The sequence below is a fragment of the Salvelinus namaycush genome, chromosome 12 (genome assembly GCF_016432855.1).
Source record: "Salvelinus namaycush isolate Seneca chromosome 12, SaNama_1.0, whole genome shotgun sequence".
Lineage (NCBI taxonomy): Eukaryota > Metazoa > Chordata > Actinopteri > Salmoniformes > Salmonidae > Salvelinus > Salvelinus namaycush.
Window position 1 is genome coordinate 46,104,810 of NC_052318.1, and position 18,831 is coordinate 46,123,640.

Sequence of the window (18,831 nt, forward strand, 5' to 3'; positions counted from 1 at the left end):
ACAAATACATTTATTTGATCATGAGAATTATCTACTAAAATACAATACATTTGACTGATTCTTAGAACTACGATTCCAAGAGTGGGCCATGTAATATGATGGCCTCTAACTGTGGTCACAAAACACCACTGAAATGTCCAAAAATAGCGATACTCTGGGCAATTGTGACAGCGCAATGCATTCGCTAGTTGCAGTATTCATGGTTTACCTTAATGTGCCGTCTCACTCAAAAATTAACACTTTTACGATTCTCGTCATCTGAGGAAGTAGTAGTTGATAAAAGTGTGGTATTTTGGCGTGGACGTTGGTCGGGGAAGCCAGCCCGCGGTCATGGATCCGGAAATGTGTCCCACTGCATGAGGCAAATGGGGGTCACACCAGATACTAACTGGTTTTCGGATCCACGGCCCTACTTTTTTTAAAGGACTCTATCTGTGACCAACAGATGCATATCTGTATTCCCAGTTATGTGGAATCCATAGATTAGGGTCTAATGAATTTCTTTCAACTGACTGATTTCCTTATATGAACTAACTCAGTAAAATATTTGAAATTGTTGAATTTTGCGTTTATATTTTTGTTCTGACCAGCAAAATAAAGTCAAGAACAGCTTGGCACGGTTGTTAATTTTCTTTCTGGGACTGGAAAAAAAAATGCCTGGAGCGTAAAATAACGTCATTAACCTGTTCCCATGCTTTTAAATACTATGAGGATGGTTGATTAGCAAGGGAGTTCAGGTGGGTAACAGCGCTAAATCCATATACGGCTCTAGTTCCATGCTAATAGGCCGCATTACAATATAGGTGTCTAGGCCCATACAGAGTTCCAGCTCCAATATTAAGTTCCTATTCCAAGGCTGCATTCCAATGCAGAAAGACAATGCCTATACAGTATAATGACGTTCCTGCTGTTGATTAGATTAGTCCTTTGAAGCTTCAAGAGTGACTGCCATTACAAAGTGTAAATAGGATAAAGTCAGTCTCGTCCCAAAATTGAGATTTGCGAGATAGGAAAAGATTGTATGTAACGGAATTAAGTGTACCATAAGTTTTCCTTGGGTTGATTTCAAGCCTGCCCACAGCACCAAAGTAATCATCAATTCGGAGCGCAGCTGCACAAGACCCAATCGTAATGCCCATGGTCAATTTGATTTGACATTGGATATCCCTATAGGGCTAGTTAAGGACAATCAGTAAATTACACAAAGTACACAGGACACTATTTTAAAATGTCAATCGCTCCACAGTTCAATGACTTAAGCCTCAAACCAGCTAAACATTGTAGAAATACATAAATAGTCCCATTTACATTGTGTAATGTCCCTAACTAGCACCAGAGATAGGCTATCCAATGTCAAACCAAATCTGCCAGGGTTGCACACCAGCCAAGTGAAGCTAATTGGCGAAATAAATTGGCTAGCCTGGGCAACTTCAAGACCTGGTTAGACTTAAATTATCTAGAAGGATACAGTAGGTGACACTATACTGCAGGGGTGTCAAACTCAACCCATGGAAGGCCGAGTGTCTGCAGGTTTTTAGTTTTTCCCCTTTCAATTAAGAGCTAGACAACCAAGTGAGGGAAGTTAAATACTACTTCCTGAACATTATTCGATCAAATGCAAGGGTGGAGTGGTCTGAGTCAGAAGGGGCAAACTGAAACCTAGCTGTTATTGGCAGAGGTTTGGAACTCGTATCTATTAACTAATTTACCGCCTGGTGATGTCACCAGGCAGGCCAAAACTCCATCCCACCAAAATAGGCTGAAATTTCATGCAGTCTTTTCCTACAGCTCTTACACTAAAAGTACTTTATAATGGTCACAGTATTCCAACCTCTGTGTTATATTTTCACACTTAGGAAAATCACTGACTGCGCTGGGCCGAAAATGACAAAGCTGAAAAACAAGGCACTCAGTTCAGCCCTGCTAGCTCTCCTCCCGAAACTGAGTTATAAACTACACATATTTTAACACTGCCCGAATACCAGTGAGCGCTTTCCATGGTGCTGATCATGACGAAGGGTAGCAACAACATCAGCCTTGTGCTGGCCAGGGTTCTGGAACCTCAGATACCACCATCATACCAAATTACTTCTCTAAAGCAGGGCTCTCCAACCCTAATCTAGCACACACAATTCTAATAACCAGCTCCTAGATAAGATGAATCAGGTTAGTTACAACGGGATGGAGCAAAAACCTACACGAGTGTAGCTCTCTAGGAACAAATTGGAGAGCCCTGCTCTAAAAAGGTACAGTTCAAATGACAAATTGTTACAACTTCTGGGAAACATAACTTTTTTTAATTAAGCAAAAAAAATAAAACACATTAATATTAACATAAACATCCCTGAACACTGAGGATGGAACTGCGGCTGTGTCTGAAATTGCACCCCATTCCCAACGTAGTGCACTACTTTTGACCAGCCCTATGGATGCCATTTCAGACACAGCCACTGACTAGCAAAGTGCAACAGAGGAACAGTGGAATAAACTTGACACAAATTAACATTTACAGGCATAGGGTGAATGTGAGTGGGTGAATAGTAGAGGGACCCTGCCTCCCTCCCCAGTGCTTGGTTACATGCTGGGAGGGATAAAGTGCCCTGGGTGTGTGGGTGCACTGACATAGTTGACTGGGTGATTGGAGGAGGGGCAGTAGGATGCGAGCACACGGGGTTGGGCAGGGCCTGAGTTCCAGGGTGTAAGGTAGTGGTAGGTGGCAGAAAGCATTGGAACATAAGGCTCGTAGGTGTGGAGGGGGGGTTGGCTGCACTGGTCCTGAACCAAGGGGTAGAACACTATGCCTGGGGCTCCTGCTGAGGGAGGGTCCATGACCAAGGGTGTGCCTGGTAGGGAGGAAAAGGTTGGGGGTGAGGACAAACGTGAGATTAAGAAAAACATTTTTTTATGGATCACAGAGTCACGTTTGATACTTGAAGTCGTAACATCCTCGTGACAGAATCTGACACTGAAGTCAGATCTTATTCAATGCAGATGTGCCATTTCATAATGCAGAGGTTTGAGGCAGAGGAGTGGCGCTGACCGTTTGCAGGAATGTCTCCCTGGCCATCAGGCCCAGTTCTCCCAGGCTCTGGGTAGGACTGGGGGACTGTGTGATCAGAGGGAGGGGAGGCAGCAGGCTGCTGATACACCTGCTGCATCTGCACCACGGAGTGCCAGAAGCTCTGCTGGTACCACTGTTTCAACACAGATAGAAATATAGGCACACATTGTTTTCATTCAAAAGACATGTCTTGTCTCATGACCAGTTACTGTTCACCCATACTACACTGAAAAATATAAAAACGCAACAAACTGTTGGTACCATGTTTCATGACCTGAAATAAAAGATCCCAGAAATTTTTCATACGCACAAAAAGCTTATTTAGCTTAAATTTGTTTCCATGCCGGTTAGTGATCATTTATCCTTTGCCAAGATATGCCACACCTATCAGGTGGATTATCAGGAAGCTGATTAAAACGCATGCTCATTACACAGGTGCACCTTGTGCTGGGGACAAAAGGCCACTAAAATGTGCAGTTTTGTCACAACACAATTCCACAGATGTCTCAAGTTGAGGGAGTGTGCAATTGGCATGCTGACTGCAGGAATGTTCACCAGAACTGTTGCCAGAGAATTTAAAGTTAATTTCTCTACCATAAGCCGCCGCTATCATTTTAGAGTATTTGACAGTACATCCAACCCGCCTCACAATAGCAGACCACGTGTATGGTGTAGAGTGGGCGAGCGGTTTTCTGATGTCAACATTGTGAAAAAAGTGCCCCATAGTGGCGGTGTGGTTATGGTATGGGCAGGCATAAGCTACGGACAACAAACCCAATTGCATTTTATCGATGGCAATTTCAATGCACAGAAATACCATGACGAGATCCTGAGGCCCATTTTATGTAAGGTATGTGTGACCAACATACACATGTCAGTATTCCCAGTCATGTGAAAATCATAGATTAGGGCATAATGAGTTTAATTCAATTGACCAATTTCCTCAAATGAACTGTAACTCAGTAAAATCAATGAAATTGTTGCATGTTGAGTTTATATTTTTGTTCAGTAAATGATACAGGGCTCTCCAACCCTGTTCCTGGAGAGCTACCCTCCTGTAGGTTCACTCCAACCCGTTGTAACCAACCTGATACAGTTTACTAACCAGATAATTATTAGAATCAGGTGTGCTAGATTAGGGTTGGAGAACCCTGCTATATATTAGGCCGTCATTGTGAATAAGAATTTGTTAACTGACTTGCCTAGTTAAATAAATATTCATTTGATCCCCTTTACTTACTTGGACTCCTAAATTAAAGTAATATTGGATGACCTTGCAATCTATAAAAAAAAAAAAAAGATTTAGTTACAATTACTGTCACATTTTCAAATTCAACCATTAGAAGTTTACAACTTGAACACAAAAGCCATGGGGCAGCGTTTCTCTGACCTCGTGGAAGGTCATTGCCGTTGGGGTCATAGGAGTATGGTGGAGGGGGTGAGGCGCTGACTGCTTCCCCCATCTCATTCACAAACCAGGGAGAGGAAGGAGGAAACTGCATGGATAAAACTAAAAACAAGAGAAATAGACATCCGTTAGACAACTCATAACCAACTCATTATGTCCAACCATAACTTATATAGAGCGGGTACCTGGTCTGCCCATAGTGTGTGGGGGCATGGGAGCCCCCTCTGGATGGCTTGAGGGTGGAGCCATTGGTGCTGGGGGGATCTGAGAGCTGCTAGCAGAAGAGGAGTTGGAGGTGAAGATAGCTGCTGGGGCTGTGCTTACAGCCTGTGAAGAGGTGATAACTGCGGACTTCACCACCACCTGAGGAAACAAAACATTCAAATAACCCTCAGACAACAACTCATGCTTAAATTCAATGTCATGCTTAAAATTAAAATAATAGTTTTACCTAATCTAAAGAGGTACATTCTACAGTTTATAAAAATGTTTAAAGCAGCTGCGTATAAATGAAACACCTGTTCTCCCGCCAAAATGTGACAACAGTTCTGTAAAGCGGATGGTGAGGGATCCAGTACCTGCTGTGAGTAGCTGTAGGTCGCTACGCCCTCTTGTGGTGAGCTGGCACGAGATCCTCCCTCTTCAATGGTCTAGAAAGGTAGGCAGACAACAAAAATAAAATATTTAAAGACAGGAACGCAGTCAAAACAGATCAGCCCCAATAAGCACGTTAATTGGAAATTATACAATACATATAATCATCCCACATGTGAAATGAACTTTTATTACCCTTAGTTTTGACCCCCACAAAAAAGTGAAGGGCAATTTGAGAAGATATAGATATATAAAGGGCAATGTTTGAGAGGGCATATTGAGCACAATGGATATTTTGAGTACCAGGTTGGCAGTGGACTCTGCCGCAGCATACATAGACGGGCTCTGGAACCCTGGGTCTGCAAGATGAAGAGACTTCAAAAGATAATTGTGCACTTTTATCCACATTGTACGAGGGGTCTCCATATTGTGAGCCTTTACTGCTGCCAAATGACATCAGTTGGGAAATGGAATAGCCTAATCTGTCTCTACATAACCAGTTAAAATAATGCATCTACAGAACATAATGAAAATGGTGAACAAGGACTGTCCTACCAGTTCTTCCTAAGGGCTCTCCAAAATCTCCACAGCAGGTGAAGTCACTCACCTTGAGCAGTATAGATGTATTCCTCTGAATATTCACCTGAGACAGATACACATCGATTTTCTCCATTTACATTCAAATCCTGGCTTAAGTTGAACAAATACATTTGATCAAGACAGCGTCACTGGACAGGCCTACCTTGGTCGCCACCATTGCTCCTCTCGTCAGCGTCCTCCTCTGATGAGGTCATGGCCTGTTTGCCAGACGTGGGGATGGGGCTCAGCCCCCGCTGCATCCAGTAGGTAGGGGGTGCTGGAACCATGGGGTTTGCTACCGCCTGACCCTAAAGAGAAGGTTACAAAGCAGACAGCAGGTTGACTGTGGAATACTCATGCTCCCAACTATCAAAGTCCGAACCCTGAGGGCTAATGTGCTAATTCGTTACCGGCAAGGGAGGGAAAGGGGTCTCATCTCCCTCAATCTCGTAGAAGGTGATTGTTCCTTCCATGTCCTGTTCCTCCTCGCCAGCCTCTGGGACATAGCTGAACTGGCACTCTTTGTTGACAGCATGCATCTGGCGCCTGCTTCGACTGCAAGAGCTCAAGTGAATACACATACATTTATAACCACAACACTCAGTCACTGCTCAACATTGCTTAGGAGATGATTAAAAGAAGTCTATTACCGTGACCTGAATGAGTAGTTGTCGAAGCTCTGGTAGCAGCGTTTTCCTGGGTGAGGGTAGTATGCCGCCTCTGGCCCAATAAGGTGATGCCTGTTCAAGAAACGGGCTGAACTTTTGAACAGAACCCAGATTGGCAACATCATTCAGTAGATACCAAAAGAATATAAATCTATGGTAAGGAACTGTGAATGGAATTTATATGTTTAAATGAATGATTAGAATATTCCACCCTGAAACCATATAATTGTATGAAATTGATTAGAATCATAAAATTATTATTAATGATGTGTAGTCTTAGTCAGTAACATTATAATAAATGATGTGTAGTTTTAGTCAGAATTAGGGTAAAACAATATATCTCTACAATACGTCTTTATAGTATCTTAAACACAGACTGTCTGAGCAAAATTCGGTGCCGACCTTGGCTAGGGGCCACAGAGATTTGGGAGAGGGCAGGGAGTACTTCTCACGGCGCCTCCCTAATCTTGGGGGAGGACAGGGAGTGCTTCTCACGGTCTCCCTACTGTTTGTGTGGAAGTATGTGCGCCGCTATAAAATGGATGTCTTTGTATTGTGGACTTGAGAACGTTCTCGTGAATAAACATTAGACTATTGTAGGCTGGGCCTCCGTCTGTTTTCATTTCAACCAGTATCTTACAAATTCTGGGTCGCAGACTGAGTAGTTAATTGAGGTTTAGTTTATGAACATTGAGAACATAATTCTCTTAACTTCTTTGGGATAGGGGCAGCATTTTCACTTTTGGATGAATAGCGTGCCCAGAGTGAACTGCCTCCTACTCAGTCCCAGATGCTAATATATGCATATTATTATTCAATAGAAAACTCTGAAGTTTCTAAAACTGTTTGAATGATGTCTGTGAGTGTAACAGAACTCATAAAACAGGCAAAAACATGAGAAAAAAATTAAACAGGAAGTGGGAAATCTGAGGTTTGTAGTTTTTGAACTCAGCCCCTATCAAATTCACAGTGGGATATGGGTTATGTTGCACTTCCTAAGGCGTCCACTAGATGTCAACCGTCTTTAGAACGTTGTTTCAGGCTTCTCATGTGAAGGGGGGCCGGATGGGAGCTGTTTGACTAAGGGGTCTGCCAGCAGCCTCGTTCTCAGTCAAGCGCATTTCATATGCGAGGTAGCTCTCGTTCCATTGCTTTTCTACAGACAATGGAATTCTCCGGTTGGAACATTATTGAACATTTATGATAAAAACATCCTAAAGATTGATTATATACTTAGTTTGACAAGTTTCTTTGACCTGTAATATAACTTTTTGAACGTTTCGTCCGACTGGACCTGAACGCGCTTTTGGATTTGTTTACCAAACGTTATTACATTATCCAACATAAAAAACATTTGTGGAACTGCGATTCCTGGGAGTGCATTCTGATGAAGATCATCAAAGGTAAGTGAATATTTATAATGCTATTATGACTAATGTTGACAGCGCAACATGGCGGATATTTATTTTGGCTGGTTTGGGCTGTGCGCCGTTCTCAGATTATGCTTTTTCCGTAAAGTTTTTTTGAAATCTGACACAGCGGTTGCATTAAGGAGAAGTGTATCTAAAGTTCCATGCATAACACTTGAATTGTCATCAACATTTATAATGAGTATCTGTGAATTCATGTGGCTCTCTGCAAAATCATAGCATGTTTTTGAAGATAACACACCAATGTAAAATGAGATTTTTGGATATAAATATGCACTTTATCAAACAAAACATACATGTATTGTGTAACATGAAGTCCTATGAGTGTCATCTGATGAAGATCATCAAAGGTTAGTGATTAATTTTATCTCTATTTGTGCTTTTTGTGACTCCTCTCTTTGGCGGGAAAAAATGGCTGGGTTTTTCTGTGACTTGGTGGTGACCTAACATAATCGTTTGTGGAGCTTTCGCTGTAAAGCATTTTTTAAATCAGACACTGGGGCTGGATTAACGAGAATTTTCTCTTTAAAATGGTGCCTAATACTTGTATGTTTGAGAAATTTGATTTATGAGATTTCTGTAGATTTTTATTTGGCGCCCTGCAATTTCATTGGCTAGCGGAACCCCAGTCCTAGACAGGTTAACAGGAACATGGCTTTATTTCCCAAAAAGCATAAATAGAATAAAAATCAGTAACGGTGCACCACAGGAACTTTCAATTGTGTATAACAGCAGCCGTGTGAAAGAGTTCTCAAACCTGCAGTTTGACTATTTAAGTAGCAAGCACACAGACCTGGGTGGGCCATATCCTCGCGGGGGCCTGGGTGGAGGATGTGGGTGATAATGTTCATAGGGCAGGGTCCCTGGTGGTGGTGTGGGGGCATACATGCCAGGGGCGCGCCCAGGGGGTATGCCGCCAGGGCCTGGCCGGAAGCGGGGAGGCTGGGATCGATTGTAAGAGACCATCAGCATCTCCTTCCCTCTGGGCTTCTTAAAGAAACGCCGCCGGCCTCTCACCTCGGAGTCTGGGGGAGGGGAGAAGCGGTAACAGACAAAGTTGTACAAGTCATCTTTAATGGTCTGAAGCCAATACATGTCACTGCTATTAGAAGCTTACTAGCTAAGACCATCTAAAAAGGTTAAAGGGTATACAGACCCATCTCTCCAGGATACTGCTCAGGCCTGCTGTATGACGGTCCCTTGCGGCTTGGGGTGATGTTCCAGGCAGGGACAGGGTTCACAGGCTTCAAGTTAGTCATAGACACAAGATGTCTGAAAGTGGTGGGGTAGAGAGAGAAGTCTCAAATCTAATATTGAAAACAGCACTGTGTAGAAAGTAATTCACCATATATACACACTATACTGTATGACTGACAATAGGATGATGCAAGGCCAGGGGCAATCATTCATGTACCAGAATACTAAAATAAGCACACATTGATGGGTGCTGTGCAGTAGTGCCTGTTCTTAAGTCAATTCAATTGGGGTGTTTTAAAAGAGACATGTATCTCACTTTTCTCCAAGCTCTTCGATGAACACTGTCACAGCGCTGGGGTGAGTGCCCACCTCCTGAATGAAGGCATTGTAATACTTCCCTTTGGGGTCGAGACGAACCTGCATAGGAGACATGGGCTAACCTTACGGTCATGGAGTATGTTCGGAGTACGGTTTGTAAGAAATACACTCACTAAGAATCTTAAAATGAGTGGATAAATTGGATTACCTGACACTTGTCTCCCAAGAAGTACTGTCTTCCAGCAAACACCATGTAATCAGTCTTCTGCATTTCTGTTTCAGAGACAAGACATTATATGCCATTCCAGAATGCCCAATTATACGTGAAGAAAAAAAAATCTGTGTGGTATGAGCATATCAACCCCATGTGAATATTCAGCACAGATAAGTTCTGCACTGCGTGGATATTGAAACATGTTCTTTATTACTAAAGTTTCACGGTCACCTTAACAGTTCCACTGTACCACAAGAAATCCAACTCAAGTTTTCCCAAAAGAAGGGGCAACATGGCATACCTTTGCGACTGTCATGCCATACATCAAACTCTACATTTCTGTACATCTCAGAATCCAGTGCTTTGAGGACCTTGTACGGGAGAGAGAGTTTTGTTGGTCCATCTGGAGTCTTGGGAAGAGAAAGAGAGATAGAATCTATTCTTGGAGCACATACAATCTCAGTAATGTTATAAACTACAACACCTCAGGTGGTAACCAGACCACTTTCTAAAACATAGAAAACATTGTCACCTTTGCTTCCTCTGCTCCAGGTCTGGCTTTGTCCTCTGTGCGATTGTACCCATTGAGCTCCCAATCGTCCCTACAAGATTAAACAATTATACTTGACAAATAATGCAAGAAAAAAAATTAATCACAATGACTATTCCAATATATAGATGCAGGGGCAATTTATGCATACTGTAGGTAACTGGAAGACCATAAGGCAGGTTTAGTCAGGAGGACATTCTGTAATTCAAAAGGATTGTGCAGAACAAGACTTCACCTCTGAGTCTGACCCCTGTCCTCAGGGGTGTCATAGCTTGCATCCTCACTGCACACCGATAGGCTGTTCCTATAGCGACGACCTCCTCCACGGAACCCCTCCAAAGCTCCCTGCAACTCCACCTCCTCAACACCAAGAACTTGCATGTACAGCAGTTCATACAACAGAGCTGGATTCAATTGAAAAAAAATAAAAAATAAAAGTACATTTCCTTTAGACCACACATGGAACTATTGCCCATTACAATATTGACTAACTACAATCAATGAGTAGCTAGTTATAAGACTTAAAAAGAGTGAAGACATCCACTGGTTCCTCAGAATTCTGATGGACTGTGAGAATACTGACCCTGACACAGCGCTGCGTCGATCGGGTAGTTCCTGGGGTACACAATGTCGTAGTGGCCATTGTTGGAGCAACACAGCAGAATCTGCAAATCAGTCAAGAAGAGCAGAGTCCAGGAGTGTAATGCATTTTATCCCCATCACTCCTTTAACCATTCAATGGGGAAAATGATAGACACATCAAATTGTCTACATAGAGATGGAAGTAAGAAAGATAGAAGCTGGTAAACTGAAAATGTAGAAATATTGGGACTTTTTGAAATGGCGGTAGTCTTCTCAAAGGATAAAATGAGAGCAGCACCCTCTAGTGGACAAACCAAAGTCTCACACGTCATCTCACCTTTCCACACACCTGGTTTAATTAGCAATGCGATTCAGTTTTTCCTGGTAATTACTTCACTAGTCAGGCATTTGAGATGCTTCAGGGCCTGGGTTCAAGTGGGCTGTGCTGAACCACACACACACTTACCTTCTCCACGTACTCTTTCTCAGTTATCTCAGTTGGTGGCTTCCCAGGGTACCTGTATATGAGGAAGCACCGCCTTCAACACAGTAAAGATGTGAGAACACACTCATTTCAGGTTCCATTAAAAGCAAAAAATGCAATTCACATAAATCTCATTTTACAATGTCCTGTCAGCCAACAAAGGTAGTACAACGTGGGGGTGTATAACTCTGAACACATTGTGGAGCACGTACCTGTACAACAACGACAATGCCTTTATCTCAACTTGTCCAGCGGTTTCCTTTAGAAAAATATATTTAAGGGTATGACCCTTTTCATACAGTCCATGGTCTGAATCTGACCCATGTTTTGTGCAATGAACTTGTATAACCATGTAGTTTTAAACATACCGTGGGGTCCTCCAGACGTTCCAGATACTTCTCAAATGACCCTTCAACAAACTGAGAGAAAGCATGTCATTTAGCAGACGCCCTTATCCAGCGCGACGTAAGAGTATAGTGAGTGCATACATTTTCGTACTGGTGTCCCGTGGGAATCGAACCCACAACCCTGGCTTTGAAAGTACCATGCTCTACCAACTAAGCCACACCCGACCTACTGATAAAACATGTCAGGATAAAGAATGTAATTATAGACTGATTTTTAACTAGACTTGCTCTGTACTGTGATTACATTGTGCTTGCAACTTACAGGTTCAAAATCGCATCGGTTTGCCCTCATGAAGGTGACACAATCTTTCCTTATCTTTTGTTGGAAATACTGTGAGTAATAAAGCTTGAGAAAAGGAAAGAAATACCGGTACATTATTACCACATGTTTTGTATTCGGCCACTTCGCGCCCTGTGAAGCATAATTGAGTGCATTCCATATTTCAACTCTGGCCACTTCATCAGTATCAATAATTTAGCGGTCAACCAAATGGACCCATGAGTTCCCAAACGACACATTCAAAAAAAGGACTAAATCCTATTTTCCCACCATTAATTCAGTCGACGTTATTGAGAACTGTAATATTTTCTCTTTATTTTCAAAACGTTGGACGTGAAATGCAATGCAATACAAATAAAAGTGTACAGTAATGTTTGCGAAATTGGCTTTAGCCTACCTGCTCAGAGACAGCTCGAAATAGACAGGACGCGTCTCGTGCCATCATTTTCCGGTAGAGACCGATGCTGGCTAGATACTCGTCCATGTTTACAAAATACTTCTTCAAAGCTTTCTGCATATTTAAAGAAATTGCAAATAAAAAACGATAAATATGCAAAGCTTCATAACTTCATGCGTAGACGATAAAGAACACGAAGGTCGAAAGTTTCCTTTCGAATCGCAATAAGGAAACAGCTGCTACAAATGAGCACTGATTGCCGAGTTCATTTCGCCGTCACTCGGCGAAACCGTTGAAAAATGTATTGAACATTCTTGTATTTGATTGGTTACACTAAACTCTTGTTTTTTTTTATATACTTTATCCTCGAAATAGTACCCTACATTCAATTATGATCGCCCATTGTGTCTATACTTGTAGTCTCCCATGAGTAAAAAAGGCTACTCCACAGTAGGAAGCGAATTATAAACCTGATATAGAGGGAAAAATTGTAAACGATGGCCTAAATCAAACAGACAGCCTGATAAATATGCTATTTCTACATGTTGTCAAACTGGCAACATGTGGCTGCGGTATGACATAGTAAAGCAAAGTTTTCTTGATTTAATCACTAGTCAAGGTAAATTTGAAGAACAACAGTTTACAGTCTGAAAACAATAGGCTGTCACATTAGACAGTCTTGCCTCAAATGTATTTCCCTTCCTTCTCCCCTTCTCACCCCCCTCTCTAATTCCTATGTTATCCCCCACCTTGGATTGGAACCTACAGTACCCATCTGGAGTGGAGACAGATTATAGGCTACTTCAATACTGTGAGTTAAAATGTTGTTGCCTACTGTCAATAATACAGTGCATTCGGAAAGTATTCAGACCCCTTGACTTTTTCCACATTTTGGTATGTTAAAATTGATTAAATAGTTTTTTCCCTCATCAATCTACACACAATACCCCATAATGACAAAGCAAAAACAGGTGTTATCACACTTACATAAGTATTCAGACCCTTTACGCAGTACTTTGTTGAAGCACCTTTGGCAGCGATTACAGCCTTGAGTCTTCTTGGGTATCTCATACCTGTATTTGGGGAGTTTCTCCCATTCTTCTCTGCAGATCCTTTCAAGCTCTGTCAGGTTGGATGGGGAGTGTCGCTGCACAGCTATTTTCAGGTCTCTCCAGGGACGTTCGATCGGGTTCAAGTCCGGGCTCTGGCTGGGCCACTCAAGGACATTCAGAGACTTGTCCCAAAGCCACTTCTGCGTGTCTTTGGCTGTGTGCTTAAAGGTCGTTGTCCTGTTGGAAGGTGATATCAGGAAGTGGTTTGGGACCACTGTCTCTGGGAGACTAGAATCGTTGAAGACGCATGTGGTGCATAGATGCACATGGAGTGGTGTGGGTGTGAATAACTAGATCTAGTTATATAAGGAAAATAATGGATAACCCAATCAGTTCTTTGTGAGCTGAGTTTTTCCATGTATTACGTTATCTAGGATTCCGTCCACCACACCCCATCGGTCTACAGGTAGTGAGCACTGACAGGAAAAGCCATTGAAAAGTTTCAAAGGGTAACAGCTGAGATGGATAAGGTCTGAGATGCCCCCGGACACTGAGACTTTCTTAAGAGCATGATATGTGTACCTCTCGGGCTGCTGCGCTGTGATCGTTGCTGCAGTGTGAAGGTGAAAACCTAATGATGTATAATGTTATAAAGGGATTCTCTATGGAGATATGAAAGAAGAGAGTATTATTCCCGAATATGCTGTTAAATAGAACATTAGAGTGAATATTCAAACCCCTGTATGAATAGAACACTGGTGTAGATGAGGAATTTGTGATGTAACACAAGTGTATAATGGGTTACGAGAGATAAAGTAACATAATATTGAGTATAATGTGTTATTATGATGATCTGATGAAGTAAGAATAGAAAAATAAAAATAATACCACGTGAGTGGTGACAAAGTATTCTGAGAAATGTTCAGAGTGGTCCCTTTATGGATAATTTGAGGTATGATAAGGTTAAAGCATTGTACGGGACTTTACTTACCCCTAACCAATAAAACTGTAAATAGAACCAATGAATGTTGAACATGGTTTTCTGTTAACTAAACTTAAGGCTACAATTTATTGTATTCCTGATGCAGTTTTTATTGATATGCCAAACGATGAGATATTAAACCAATGAGTAACCAGGCAAATTGAACTACTCCCCCAGGAGGAGTGGGGGTCTGACACTGCCTCCCAGTTAATTTTGTCTCAGGCGCCAGAAATATTATGGATAGAACATTCCAATGACAGTGGACTGATAGGCAGTGCTAGCCCAGTTATAATAACTGTTTATCTCTCCCCTTCTGAATTGACCAATGAATTTTATAAATTTGGCACATTACATATGAATCTTATTTTTTTTTTTTACATTTAATAAGTATGAAGCAGAAAGTGAATATCCTACAGAAATTTGAAATAAATATATCGAGTAACGTTGTTAAGGTAGGCTAAAATTAAAACAATGCCTTCCAATATGGAGCAAGTTATCACGTTTGTTTTGCTTTGTTTAAAACCTTGCAATAGGGATAAAGCAGAACATTGTTTGAGAGTGATCCGTGTGTATTAGGAGTAGTGATTGAGAAAGTTTTTTTTTCTACTGGAAAGAGTAGAGGGTCTTAGTTGAAGGAAACAGATTATGGAGACTAGTGAAAGTAACAAAGTGAATGGTAATTGACTTTCAGATTGCATTCTAATAATGCAATATTTTAGTAATTTGAAGAAGATTGAGCATTCTACAGTTGAAGTCGGAAGTTTACATACACTTAGGTTGGAGTCATTAAAACTCGTTTTTCAACCACTCCACAAATTTCTTGTAAACAAACTATAGTTTTGGCAAGTCGGTTAGGACATCTACTTTGTGCATGACACAAGTAATTTTTCCAACAATTGTTTACAGACAGATTATTTCACTTATTATTCACTGTATCACAATTCCAGTGGGTCAGAAGTTTACATACACTAAGTTGACTGTGCCTTTGAACAGCTTGGAAAATTCCAGAAAAGTATGGCATGGCTTCAGAAGCTTCTGATAGGCTAATTGACATAATTTGAGTCAATTGGAGGTGTACCTGTAAATGTATTTCAAGGCCTACCTTTAAACTCAGTGCCTCTTTGCTTGACATCATGGGAAAATCTAAAGAAATCAGCCAAGACCTCAGAAAAACAATTGTAGACCTCCACAAGTCTGGATCATCATCGGGAGCAATTTCCAAACACCTGAAGGTACCAAGTTCATCTGTACAAACAATAGTACGCAAGTATTAACACCATGGACCACGCAGCCGTCATACCCCTCAGGAAGGAGACGTGTTCTGTCTCCTAGAGATGAATGTACTTTGGTGCGAAAAGTGCAAATCAATCCCAGAACAACAGCAAAGAACCTTGTGAAGATGCTGGAGGAAACAGGTACAAAAGTATCTATATCCACAGTAAAACAAGTCTTATATCGACATAACCACTCAGCAAGGAAGAAGCCACTGCTCCAAAACCGGCATAAAAAAGCCAGACTACGGTTTGCAACTGTACATGGGGACAAAGATTGTACTTTTTGGAGAAATGTTCTCTGGTCTGATGAAACAAAAATAGAACTGTTTGGCCATAATGACCATTGTTATGTTTAGAGGAAAAAGGGGGAGTCTTGCAAGAACACCATCCCAACCATGAAGCACGGGGGTGGCAGCATCATGTTGTGGGGATCCTTGCTGCAGGAGGGCCTGGTGCACTTCACAAAATAGATGGCATCATGAGGCAGGAAAATTATGTGGATATATTGAAGCAACATCTCAAGATATCAGTCAGGAAGTTAAAGCTTGGTTGCAAATGGGTCTTCAAAATGGACAATGACCCCAAGCATACTTCCAAAGTTGTGGCAAAGGGCTTAAGGACAACAAAGTCAAGGTATTGGTGTGGCCATCACAAAGCCCTGGTCTCAATCCCATAGAACATTTGTGGGCAGAACTGAAAAAGCGTGTGCGAGCAAGGAGGCCTACAAACCTGACTCAGTTAATTACCTCTGTCAGGAGGAATGGGCCAAAATTCACCCAACTTATTGTGGGAAACTTGTGGAAGGCTACCCGAAACATTTGACCCAAGTGAAACAATTTAAAGGCAATCCTACCAAATACTAATTGAGTGTATATAAACTTCTGTGTCACGACTTCTGCCGAAGTCGTTGCCTCTCCTTGTTCGGGCGGTGCTCGGCGGTCGACGTCACCGGTCTTCTAGCCATCATTGATCCATTTTTCATTTTCCATTGGTTTTGTCTTGTCTTCCCACACACCTGGTTTCAATCCCATTCATTACCTGTTGTGTATTTAACCCTCTGTTTCCCCTCATGTCTTTGTCAGAGATTGTTTTATGTCAGTGTTGTTTATGGTTGTATAGGTGCGCGACGGGTCCTCATACCCATGTTTATTTTATGTATGTACATATTAGTGTTTGGAGCATGTTAAGTGGACATATATTAAAAGACTCCATTTACACTCCGTTTGACTCTCCTGCGCCTGACTTCCCTGCCACCTATACACACGACTCTGACATTCTGACCAACTGGGAATGTGATGAAAGAAATAAAAGGTGAAATAAATCATTCTCTCTAGTATTATTCTGACATTTCACATTCTTAAAATAAAGTGGTGATCCTAACTGACCTAAGACAGGGAAATTTTACAAGGATTAAATGTCAGAAATTGTGAAAAACTGAGTTTAAATGTATTTGGCTAAGGTGTATGTAAACTTCTGACTTCAACTGTATGTAAATAAGGTATTTATGTTCTGTCATTATGGGTTATTGTGCGTAGATTGATGAGGAAAATGTTTTATTTAATCAATTTTGGAATAAGGCTGTAACATAACAAAATGTGGAAAAAGTGAAGGGTTCTGAGTACTTTACGAATGCACTGTATGTATAAAATATTAGTAGATCATTGTAGCCTACCAGTGTGTAGGCCTTAGATTGCGTGTTTAACTCAGGGTTAAAGCCACAATCCTGAGTTTGTGTGTCAACCCAATGGCAGCCCCACCACTTCATTTGGTAACCTAAAGCCGAGGGATGGGGCTGGGTATCACTTAGCCTAAACATCAGACTGTTACCATGGTTATTCCATGGACTTTCAGTCTGACCAAAGTCGCCCTAAAAAAGATGGCTAAAATGATATTTACACTTACTTCAGCGGTTGCACATGCTGTCGGTCCTTTTGGCGGTAGGAGGTGGAGATAGGGTGTCTTCAGCAAGTATTCACACCCCTTGACTTTTTCCACATTTTGTTGTGTTACAGCCTGGATTTAAAATGTATTAAATTGAGATTTTGTGTCACTGATCTACACACAATACCCATAATGTCAAAGTGGAATTAATTAAAAATGAAAAGTCAATAAGTATTCAACCGCTTTATTATGGCAAGCCTAAATCTGTTAAAGAGTAAAAATGTAGTTCCATGGACTCTGTGCGCAATAACATTGTTTAAAATTATTTTTTAAATTACTACCTCATCTCTGTACCCCACACATACAATTATCTGTATAGTCCCTCAGTCCAGCAGTGAATGTCAAGTACAGATTCAACCACAAAGACCAGGGAGGTTTTACGATGGTTCGCAAAGAAGGGCACCCATTGGTAGATGGGTAAAAAAATGAAGCAGACATTGAATATCCCTTTGAGCATGGTGCAGTTATAAATTACATTTTGGATGGTGTATCAATACACACAGTCACTACAAAGATACAGGCATTGAAGGAAACCGCTCAGGGATTTCACTATGCAGTCACCACCATGCTTGAAAATATAAAGAGTGGTACTCAGTTATGTGTTGTGTTGGATTTGCCCCAAACATAACTCTTTCTAGTCAGGACAAAAAGTTAATTTCTTTGCCACATTTGTTGCAAAGAACAAATGTGTCAAATTCACCATTGGCCTCATGCATAATGTTATTGGTATGCTTGTCATCAGCAAGGACTAGGGAGTATTTTTTTAGGATAAAAATGAACTAAAAGCACAGGCACAATCATAGAGGAAAACCAGGTTCAGTCTTCTTTACAGCAGACACTGGGAGACAAATTTCCAACCTGGACAAAAGGAACACCTATGTGAGAATGCTGTTCATTGACTACAGCTCAGCGTTCAACACCATAGTACCCTCAAAGCTCATCACCAAGCTAAGGAACCTGGGACTAAACACCTCCCTCTGCAACTGGATCCTGGACTTCCTGACAGGCCGCCCCCAGGTGGTGAGGGTAGGTAGCAACACATCTGCCTTGCTGATCCTCAACACTGGAGCTCCCCAGGGGTGCGTGCTCAATCCCCTCCTGTACTCCCTGTTCACCCACGACTGCATGGCCAGGCACGACTCCAACACCATCATTAAGTTTGCTGACGACACAACAGTGGTAGGCCTGATCACCGACAACGACGAGACAGCCTATAGGGAGGAGGTCAGAGACCTGGCCGGGTGGTGCCAGAATAACAACCTATCCCTCAACGTAACCAAGAGTAAGGAGATGATTGTGGACTACAGGAAAAGGAGCACCGAGCATGTCCCCATTCTCATCGACGGGGCTGTAGTGGAGCAGGTTGAGAGCTTCAAATTCCTTGGTGTCCACATCAACAACAAACTAGATTGG

At 41.8% G+C, this 18,831-nt stretch overlaps 1 protein-coding gene across 1 annotated transcript; it reads right to left on the bottom strand.

Moving 5' to 3' along the window:
- Positions 1 to 2,574: 2,574 nt before the first annotated feature.
- Positions 2,575 to 12,289, bottom strand: alg13 (ALG13 UDP-N-acetylglucosaminyltransferase subunit). Its single transcript, XM_039006176.1, has 25 exons — positions 12,170 to 12,289; positions 11,755 to 11,838; positions 11,454 to 11,504; positions 11,298 to 11,344; positions 11,068 to 11,140; positions 10,603 to 10,684; positions 10,255 to 10,423; positions 10,002 to 10,071; positions 9,771 to 9,879; positions 9,464 to 9,528; positions 9,254 to 9,354; positions 8,897 to 9,012; positions 8,722 to 8,765; positions 8,534 to 8,631; positions 6,293 to 6,403; positions 6,053 to 6,197; positions 5,806 to 5,950; positions 5,671 to 5,706; positions 5,367 to 5,422; positions 5,048 to 5,119; positions 4,703 to 4,832; positions 4,452 to 4,571; positions 4,302 to 4,342; positions 3,041 to 3,194; positions 2,575 to 2,843 (listed from the first exon to the last, which is right to left on the bottom strand). The coding sequence occupies exons 1-25, from the start codon at positions 12,287 to 12,289 to the stop codon at positions 2,575 to 2,577; spliced, it is 2,508 nt and encodes an 835-aa protein (XP_038862104.1).
- Positions 12,290 to 18,831: the final 6,542 nt, after the last annotated feature.